Source organism: Humulus lupulus, chromosome 1, assembly GCF_963169125.1.
Source record: "Humulus lupulus chromosome 1, drHumLupu1.1, whole genome shotgun sequence".
NCBI classification, from domain to species: domain Eukaryota; kingdom Viridiplantae; phylum Streptophyta; class Magnoliopsida; order Rosales; family Cannabaceae; genus Humulus; species Humulus lupulus.
The window spans coordinates 302,587,171-302,597,555 of NC_084793.1; the positions used below are offsets into that span (position 1 = coordinate 302,587,171).

The 10,385-nt window shown below is 34.5% G+C and overlaps 2 protein-coding genes across 5 annotated transcripts; one reads left to right on the plus strand and one right to left on the minus strand.

Moving 5' to 3' along the window:
• The first annotated feature begins 1,609 nt into the window (after positions 1–1,609).
• Positions 1,610–5,864, plus strand: LOC133812590 (G-box-binding factor 1). 4 transcript variants are annotated; one of them, XM_062246371.1, is made up of 12 exons: positions 1,610–2,019; positions 2,608–2,786; positions 2,870–2,914; positions 3,059–3,148; positions 3,243–3,332; positions 3,531–3,706; positions 3,866–3,920; positions 4,168–4,216; positions 4,299–4,531; positions 4,910–4,987; positions 5,254–5,379; positions 5,475–5,864. In XM_062246371.1, exons 2-12 carry the CDS (start codon positions 2,727–2,729, stop codon positions 5,556–5,558), a joined length of 1,086 nt encoding a protein of 361 aa, XP_062102355.1. In that variant the 5' UTR covers positions 1,610–2,019; positions 2,608–2,726; the 3' UTR covers positions 5,559–5,864. The 4 variants fall into 4 exon arrangements, with proteins under 4 accessions (XP_062102355.1, XP_062102354.1, XP_062102356.1 ...); XM_062246370.1 differs by having other exon boundaries at positions 1,611–2,019; positions 2,623–2,786; XM_062246372.1 differs by having other exon boundaries at positions 1,615–2,019; positions 2,623–2,786; positions 4,341–4,531.
• Positions 5,841–10,097, minus strand: LOC133812591 (HVA22-like protein k). The gene is made up of 8 exons (XM_062246374.1): positions 9,913–10,097; positions 9,440–9,498; positions 9,144–9,241; positions 7,166–7,217; positions 6,795–6,858; positions 6,550–6,645; positions 6,331–6,403; positions 5,841–6,218 (listed from the first exon to the last, which is right to left on the minus strand). The coding sequence occupies exons 1-8, from the start codon at positions 9,943–9,945 to the stop codon at positions 6,106–6,108; spliced, it is 588 nt and encodes a 195-aa protein (XP_062102358.1). The 5' UTR covers positions 9,946–10,097; the 3' UTR covers positions 5,841–6,105.
• Between the last annotated feature and the right edge of the window lie 288 nt (positions 10,098–10,385).

Below are 10,385 nucleotides of genomic sequence, written 5' to 3' on the forward strand. Positions count from 1 at the left end.
GTTTTCGGTACTGTAAACTATTCGGAATTTTCTGAAAACTTGCAGGATGCTCTAAATAGCTACAATATACACAGTCATAAAAAAAAAGGCGCCGAAAACTGTTCACGAGTCGAGAAACACTGAAAGCCCTACCAGTAGGGCTTAAAGTGAAGCCCCTATAAAAAAATTGTCCTATGTATATATATATATACACACACAAGACTTCATGATTAATCAGATGCTAATTACTTAATTAAATTGTTGATATTTGATCTATTAAGTCATTCTTTGCTTAGAAAGAAAAAGAAAAGGACCACCTCATAATTAAGGCCAACAATGTTAGGTGTGGACGAGAAAAGGGAAGCTATTTGTTGTTTTGTAACAAAACAAAGAGAATATAAAATAAAAATTAAAGAAAATATGAGTTTAACTGCATAGGAGTATAGGACAGTGAAACCTACAATGTTTGATCCATCCAAAAAAGAATGTAATTACAAAATAATATACCTAAAAGTATTATATTCAGATGGATCCGTTTTGGTCATTTAAATTGGAGGTTGGGTTTTCTGTTTTTGTTTTAGATTTTCCATGTGTGGGACTTATCTTGGTATTCTTTTTAATAATAGTCTAGTTAAAATTTAAAGATCATGATTGTGGTTTGTATTTAGCTAATATTATTAGTTTTTATTGTTGTTTCTCACCCTTGAAAAGAGTAATATTCTTCGCATTCTGTTAGATTTGTCCTTTTATTGATTATTGTAAATATTATAGTACGCATATATTGGTTGATTTTGTTATATTAATATTATCTTCTTGATTGATTTTTTTCTTTTAAAAAAAATAATTTATTGTGTGCAGAAACAGTAGAAACATAAAAAATAAATTGAGAACTAAATGTAATTTTTAAACAAAATTATGAATTTGTATTGAAAAATAACTTAATTTAATAAAAAAAATAATTGAACTATATCCAGATCCGTCCCGATTTTATGTGATTTATGAGAAAGCATTGTAATAAATTTCATCATGTTATTATTGAATGAAATCTTATGTTTTTACTTTAGAAATAATAAAAAAAAGAGTATTTTGCATTGTAACTCTTATCAACTATCCCAACTAAAAAAAACATATATATTAATGTAAATTGGCAAATATGAAAAGTAGATAAACTTGTCTACGACTATGAGGGTTTTTTTTTTTTTTTCTTTCAGAAATGAAAATCTTGTCTACGAGGTTTTGAATTAAAAAAGACCCATGTTTTCCAACTTTTATTTATTATACTACCATGACCATCAGTTTGTTCATATACAAATCATCCCTATCTATTACAACAAAAAAATTATCAACTTATCACCAGGACCTACACAATCCAACGGCCGACGAATGATTGTCACGCGCGTGCAATTCACACTACTATTTATTTTATTTTATTAAAAAAAAAAAAGATTATCCATAACGTTTTCTTTTTCTTTTTTTTTAATAATAATAAATAAATAAATTTACTAGCCTCGTCACTATGTGATCCACTGGTATCTGGACAGCTAGAAGCCTCGTGTATCTCGCACGTGTCATCCCAACTGAAACCCTAAAGCCCCAATCCCAAACTACCCCTCTCTCTCTCTCTCTTTCCCCCATTGGACACCGCCACACCAGATCACGCTCCGTACGACGCTAATTACGCGCGTACTTTACACCCCAAAACGGCAACGACAGACTCCAATCCAAAGGCCACACCTCCTCACTTTTCTTTCGTTCTAACAGAGGAAGAGAGAGAAGTTGAAGAAGCAGAAGAAGAAGAAGAAGAGAAGAGAAGAGAAGGGTGTGTGTGAGTGAGTACAGTACTCTCTTCTATCTTTCCTCCAATCATCTTCTGTCTTCTTTCAACGGCTCAGATTGGATTTCCTTCCTCCCGATCCTAAATCTTGGCCGTTGATGAGGAAAGAGAAAAAGTTGATGAAACACCGTTCCTTCGTCCAACCTGGACTTTCCATCTCACTCAGACGCACTCTACTGCCCCTCCGAACGCCATGAAACCAACAAGTCAGTTCTTTCTCTCTCTCTCTCTCCCTCTCTCTAGGCTTTGTGTGAATTTATGGATTCGAATCGATTTCGAGGTTTTTTCTTATTCTTGAAATTGCTTTATTTGGAAATTTAGGGAAGTAGTTGAATAAGTTTTTTTTTAAAAAAATTATTTTATAATATTCAAATTCTTTGGGTAATTTAGAATTTTGGTGATGATTTTGAGGTTTGCTTTTGGTGAAGACTCGATTTTTTTTTTGTTTGTTTGCTTAGTTAGTGATTCAACTTGAATAGTTAATACTGTTTGTGATTCTTCTTCAGCCATCAAATCATCACAATTTATTCACGGTTTCTATATTTGGTCACAATTAATGAGAGAGAGAGAGGGAGAGAGAGAGAGTGAGAGAGCGTACATGGTTAACTAAGAGACTGAGTAGTAAATGTTGATGTTTGTTAAACTTAATTCAAAACCAAATTATAGGCAGTTACTTTGTTCATGAATTTGAGGTTTGTAGAGTTAATTCTAATTCGAATGATTACATATTTCGATTGTGTAAATAGAATATTCATAAAGCTATGTACATTGAATACATCAATGGTCTCATTTAGATTTGTGGGGATCAGGTGCTTCATAGGCATCATCATCATCATCATCATCATTAATCAATTGGAAAGGTGATCTAGTAATTGAATCTTCAACTAAGCAAGAGTTTTATTTGATAAGCACGATGGGTACTGGGGAAGAGAACGCAGCTTCTAAGACTTCAAAACCAGCATCTTCAAGTCAGGTAAGTAATGAACTAAACCCTCTTTCCTTCTCCCCTTTTCGAGCTTTCTCGAGTTATTTACGTATTTTTGCATTTGTATGCAGGAAATTCCAACTGCACCTTCTTATCCTGACTGGTCGAGTTCTATGGTTTGTATACAAATATGTTGAACTTCTTCCTTCTTTTTTTTTAATTTTGTATAACTACATGTTTCTGTGTATATGCTAAATTGATCAAATTTGTATATTAAGTTTGATGATGTTATTGCTGACAAGGCAGTTTCTAATTATTAGGCTTATTATACTGCCGGTGCTACTCCACCGCCCTTTTTCGCCTCAACAGTTGCTTCTCCGACTCCTCATCCTTATCTCTGGGGAAGCCAGGTGAATATATTACTTCCTTTGGATTTATACATGAGCCTACATATTCCTCATGAGGGTGGGTTTTTATTTGCTCTTGTGTTGGCAAATGTTTCAGCATGCTCTAATGCCACCATACGGAACCCCAGTTCCTTACCCAGCTATATATCCACCTGGGGGAGTTTATGCCCATCCTAATATGGCCGCTGTATGATTCTCTGTTGCTGCTATTTGTTTTTTGTTTGGTTCTGTTTTGGATTTTTTCTTTCTTCTTTTTGGTTATCATGTTTAACTACAGTAATTGTCTTGCTTTACCATCGCATTTGAAGATGGAACTAACTGGATCCAAATTATCTGGTAACATTATAAGTTGCTTATCTTTTTCTCTATTGCATTTCTTTTGCAGACTCCTGTGTCAATGCAGGCAAATCCTGACTTGGAGGGGAAGAGCACAGATGGCAAAGACCGAGCTTCTGCCAAGAAGTCGAAAATAAATTCTGGCAGTACAGGACTTGCTGGTGCTAAGGCTGGGGAGAGTGGAAAAGCAACTTCAGGTTCAGGAAACGATGGTGCTTCACAAAGGTGCACGACCCTTTGGTTTTAGGATTTTCCTCTTGACAAGCTTTAGATGAATGTCTTTCTTTGGTATTAATCTTATTCTATAAGTTGTTTATGCTACTACTGTTACCGTCTTCCCTTCTCTTTTTCTGATGTTATTTATATATTTCGAATTGTTTATAGCGCTGAAAGTGGTTCCGAGGGTTCATCAGATGCTAGTGATGAGAACAACCAACAGGTATGTGTTCATGGATTAGTTTTGTATTTTAATACAAATTGTTATGGATATTAAAATTCTGTTGTATCATGTTCATATGTTTCTCATTTTTTAAATCTAAATACTTTTCATGTTACGCCTCCAAAATTTCAATGTTGACTAATGAAAGCCTGTTTTCCTTGATGATGATGTAATTTTTTTTTCTTTTGGTTGGGAGTAGATGTATCATTTTGTAGTCTAGTGAAAAATGTGTCTAATTTATTTGTAGGAGTTGTCTGGTAGCAAGAAAGGAAGCTTCGACCAGATGCTTGCAGATGGTACATTTTACCCATAAACCTTTAGTTCTTAGTTATGTTATCATTCCCGAATTATTTATTGTATTAACCAACAACTTCTCAGGAGCCAATGCTCTGAATAACTCTGCTGGTTCCATTTTGCAAGCTTCAGTGTCTGGGAAACCTGTCGGCTCAATGCCAGCAACCAACCTGAACATCGGAATGGACCTATGGAATGCACCTTCTGGCGGCAGTGGAGCCACAAAGCTGAGACCAAATCCATCAGGTGCCTCGTCATCTGCTGCTTCTGCATCGATGATTGGACGCGAAGGTGTGATGCCCGACCAATGGGTTCAGGTACGCTATTGAGTTTATAATGCAATTGTTAGAGTTCTTACTCAACTTCAATGGAAAATTCCTTTTTATCCAATTTTCATTCAGTGTTCATGTTTGAACAAAGGCTCCTTTGTATTGATTTCTTCTACTGTCATGGAGTTTCTCTTGAATACTGAGAGATCTTTACTGCTGACCAATATTTCATTGTATGGTCAATACTTGAAATCGAGTGGAATGGAACGAATAGATATTGTGTTGGCATAAATATATGAAGGATGTGACCTTTTACTGGAATATGTCATTACCATAACCAAGGTCCCATCCTTGGTATTTGCTGCTTTTTCTTGGATAAGGCTTCATATTTACCCTTTTATTAAACATGAGAGGTATTTTTGACAGGATGAACGTGAACTAAAAAGACAGAAGAGGAAGCAATCCAATAGGGAGTCTGCTAGGAGGTCAAGATTACGAAAGCAGGTACAGTTTCACTTGTATTTGTCCCCACTTCCCACCTAACTTTTTGGCCAACGTGAAAACAGTCAAATAAGTAGCAAATATCTTTGCAATATTTTTTCTTTTTTGGTTGGTTGGGGAGGGTGGGGTCTCTTAACAGATACAGGAATTAAATAAACAAAACCATAAAGGAGTTCAACTTGGTGCATTCGTTCATTCATGCATACGTATAAGATAAAATAGTAAACTTTAAATATTGTAAAGAGTTTGTCTTTCTTGGTTGTGACCAGGCTGAATGTGAAGAGCTACAAGCAAGGGTGGAGACCTTGGGCAATGAGAATCGCTCTCTCAGAGAAGAGCTGCAGAAGCTTTCAGAGGAATGCCAGAAACTTACGTCCGAAAATGGTTCTATCAAGGTTAATTTCCAGAAACAAATGTCACTTATCCAACACTACTAGAATCGAAAACAAAGACATTTTACTAACAGATGTGATTTTTGTGATCATAACAGGATGAATTAACACGATTGTGCGGACCAGAAGTTGTAGCGAATCTTGAACATCATCAAGCTCGTAGTGGCGAAAGCAACAGTTAAACACAAAAAAAAAAAAAAGAAATAGTCCACGCATTGTGCTTATTATGGTTAGAGTAGAAATTTAATCAAAACTACGGGAAACAGTGGCTTCAATTGAGCATAGAACACTTATTTTTCGCTACTAATTTACATCCTTTTAACAACCCCTCCCATCTTTGTAACTGTAACTTTAAATTGAGTTTAACTGAGCTGGAACATATTTTAAGTTTTGCGATTTGCTGTATCATCATGTATCTGTGGGAAAAGAGATATAAATATAAATATATAACAAGAGACCAGTAATCAGACATTTGTAATTTCATGTTACTATGTTTCTTCTTTTATATGTTTTTTTCCTCATTTGATAGAATGTTCAATATCTTCATTATTTTTTTAAAACAAACGAAAACCAGGAGCTAATTAATTTATATGTACAAAAGCCAGACTACACAGATTTCGATTTTTCTTTTTTAAACAAACGAAAAGTAGAAAACGACACACGTCTATAGAGTCTGGAATATAACTGAGTGAATTGTTTTCGATCATACGTAATTAGCAGGAGAGTGCACTAATCCTCATGATCAGATTCTATAACCGAGGCTGTTGTGGCCCTTTGGCCACCTTCAATTGCATTTTGTTGTGGTCGATGGGGTTCGGGTCCTCCTTTCAAAAAATGGTCAGCTGAGATGTTTTTTAAGAGAGAAAACAAATGTAAATTAACTAGAAAAATGGTTTTTGTCCAGAGTGATAAATTGGTAATAGAACAAAGCATAACATTTACTTTAGTTCTCACCTGATCCCATAATCTTCAAGACGACTGTTCTGAAATAATGGAATTCTGCTTTGTGGGCATTGAAAAGCTTGACCTGAAAATTCAATACCGGAAAGTACTTATAAATTTTATCTTAACCTGGATACAACAGATTCAGATGCATTTGAACTTCTTAAACATTAAGTAATTAGGCAAGTAAAATAAGACTAGCCAGGAAATGAGCAATACAGAAGGGCATACCATTTCACCATATGTACGACCCAAAACTTGGTCAATTCTGGCTTGATGCCTCAAGAAGAATGGACGCAGGTAGTTCGTGTACACCTGCTTAGCCCCCTGGTAGAAGAAGCGGTTAATCTGATATTGGATAGAGTAGAACTAGAAGGGCTTTGTGTAGAACTATAAAATTATGCTAGACAAGGGCTTTGTGAAGAAATATAAAATACAACCATGAAAAATGCTAGAGAAGTATAAAATTTACGTACATTACAAGTTGGAAGTTGAAGCCAGACAAGAAATGCAAACTTCAGATGATAGTACATGGGTATCCTGCAAAATTATGAAAGTTTAAACATCAAATTCAATCAGATTGATAAACGTAACCGTGCATATCAATATGTCAACTTGTGCACCATGGATATTTGTCATCAGTGGAAATAGGTTTTGTCAAAAGCGAAATTATGACAATTTCCATAAAGCAAACCTCCAATAGAAAATATATCAAGATCAGAAGCATGAAAACTGACTGATCACATGCATATGTCCTATCACTGTTTATTTCGTATCTTGTCCTATATTTGTATAATAATCTGACTTCAAAAACAAAAAACCATCGTTAAAGAATGAAGTTCCATACCAAGAAATAAGCTTATCTGCAAAGACTTCCACAAGGCTGAAAGAACCATAAGCTGCAATAACAACAATAATAAAAGTAATCCAAAAGGAATTAGCCAGTAGCATGCTATAATCCAAAAATCACGTGCTTTAAGTGAACACAAGAATCAGCCATATAAGCCCACATCCAAACATTAGCATCTTTTTTTTAAAAAAGACAGCCAAGTAGAAATGATTTTTCTTGCTTCGTCACTAACACGCTGTAGCCCAGAATTGACATGTTTTTAAACCCAAAAGGCCGTAACAAAATAATGTCAAAAAACATCACAATTTGAAATTCACACCATGCATGTGTACCACTTGATCTTACAAAGTATGACTGAAAAACCAAGCATCGATGAAATTGATCCCTGGAATAAGAATACTAAAACTCTTCTTAAAGCAGAGACAATTAAAAAATGGTCAAGGCAAACAACTTGCTATGGTTCAACCAGCTGTTATCAAGAATAGTTCCAAAAACACTTGTATAAAAAAACTTGCTGGCAAATGCCAATCAATAATTTGGTATCTAATATTCCTTTATAGGACAACACAAATGCACAAAATTGTGCATAAACACTTGGTTCATATTTATGTTATGATTGGTTAAATATAAGATTAAGTGTTCTACACAAAGTGGTGCAAAATCACTTGAGGATTTCACATAATGGTGATGTAAAATTTGTAGGATTTCTTGGATCACAACTCTAAAGTGATACAATGAGTTATCTAAGTATCCCAAAATGTTTGAGTACATTTGGAGTTGATTTGGGTTACCTTTGAGAAAGTTGATCAACCAAAGTGGTGATCACAACTCTAAAGTGATACAATGAGGTATCTAAGTTTTCCAAAATGTTCGAATACATTTGGAGTTGATTTGGGTTACCTTTGAGAAAGTTGATCAACCTTAGTGGCGACGTGTTTGCCACTTTGGAAGCAACACGTAACCTGGCCTTTTGGCCATATGCTGAAAATGTAACATGTCATGTTGCCTGAGTGACAATGCGTCGCCACATAGCACTTACTGTAAGGAAAACTCCATTTTTTGGCTCCAAAATGTGTTTTAAAAAGATCTAATCCTATTGGTTGGACCTAATGACGGTACCTAACTATTTAAAGAGTTTTTGGAACTTGATCACTCCTACCTTCTCTCTCTCTCAACTCTCTCTTTCTAACTCTCCAAGATTTCTAATATTCTCCAAGATCTTCACCAAGAAAAGCTTGCAAAGTTAAAGATTAAAGGCTTATCATATCTCACTCCTTATTCCAAGTGTAGAAACCTCAAGCTTCATTATGATTCATAGTAGTTTTTTTTTTTGTTTTGATATAGCCCAAGAGCCTACAATGATTCATAGTAGTTTAGAATAAAGATTTTGGACAAAGATTTCTTGTCTTGGCAAACCTTTTGTGTTTATTGAATCCTCTAAATTGTGTTATAGTTCCTATAATGCTATTCTCCATTGTTGTTGTTCTAACCACTTACCCCCAACAATTTATACGATGGCTAGTTGCCACTGTCACATTGAATGTGACACGTAGCAACATGTTAAAAGAGTTGAATGTATTCATTCTGTTTTTCCAAGTCTTTCAGAGGGAAATACTTTGAAACAGAAGAGTATTTCTCTGAAACTGATGTAACTAATCTTTGTACACATTGTTTCAATAGTCAGTGGATTGATGTTGCTGTGAGCTACCATTGATGTAAACCAAGTTTTTGCCTGAACCAAGTTAATTCATGTGTGGTGTGTCATCTACTTTACTCGCTTTTAGTTCAATTAACTGTCTTGTTGTGTTGTGTTCTTGCTAAACTCTAGCTGGTATAATCTCTAATTGGGTATCTTTGGTGGTATTCTTGGGCTGGCAGATCAGGTTTGGTTTACCACAGTTTACCATACAAGAAAACTAAAAGTGACAAAGATCATAGAACCAAAAAATAAAATGTGAATAGAATGACCCCATACCTGCCCAATATAAAAGCCACTTCTGTTGTTCATCATTATTTTTGTTCTCAATTGCCTTGAATGTAGAGTACACTGGTAAAGCTATCCCAACAGAACAACTACACAAGAAAAGAAGATGAAAAAAAGGGCCAAACAATAAGGATTATAAAACGTCTTGGGCCTAAACCGACATCCAACTAAGTGAGATCAAACAACACATAAGAATAATCAAAACTCAGTCATACATATGTATTAAGAAGAGGAAATTCTCAGTGATAGTTTAAAGATATAGTTCGAATCAGACAGTCAGAGCTTACCATGCTGTTCGAAGAACAATGTTGGATCCAAGAGGACAAAGGAGTATACGCAACCCAACCTGCATCACAAACATGATATATAAATCAAAATCAATATGAAAATGTAACAAAAAGAGTAGCAAGACTGCACAGAAGCATCAACACAAATATTTACAGACCTCTTGTAGAACTTGGTATGAATCAATTAACTATTGAAGTTAAAAAGCAATCTTCTAAAACTATCGTCAGGAAAATCACTGTTCCGCCTCAAAAATAAAATAAAAAGTTCATCTTTGACATTTTTTTACATGATTAAGAGCAAAATCAAACAAGAATAAATTGAATCGTTTAATCTACAAGGATAAAAATAAAAAATAAAAACTCAAGACAGAAGATCCGAAGTAGTAAATAAAAATGGAAAACAGAGCTTTGATTTGAAACCCTAATCAAGAGGATCAGAAGAAATAAAAATGGAGAAGAAGATCGGTACTGACCTCACTGGTAAGGTTGGAGGCCATTAAAGCCATTATGATTATTATTAGGTGAGTCCTTTGATTTGCTTTGTAAAAATAATTTTAATATCCTCAAAAAAAAAAAATTAATGAAAAAAAGCAAATTCCTCTTATTAAGTTTACGGACGCAAAAACAATTCCATTAACCGCCAATTTGTTTCGCAGAACCTTTACCGGCGTCTTTTTTGTTAATTTTATTTAAATAAAAAGCTATATACGGATCTCGTTAATATACGATGTCGTTTAATTGCGCTTATGATTTGAAGTTACTCATTAAAGGATAGCCCTTAAAAAAAATCTCATTAAATATTTGTGAATAGATACGTAGAGATATTCAAACTCTATGTGTGGATTTAATGATTGCTCTTTTTTTTCTTCTTATTTATGTTGTTGAACATGAATCCTTCTCATTGGTCTTGAATTTTAATGAGTAAAAATCTATAGTGAAGAATGCT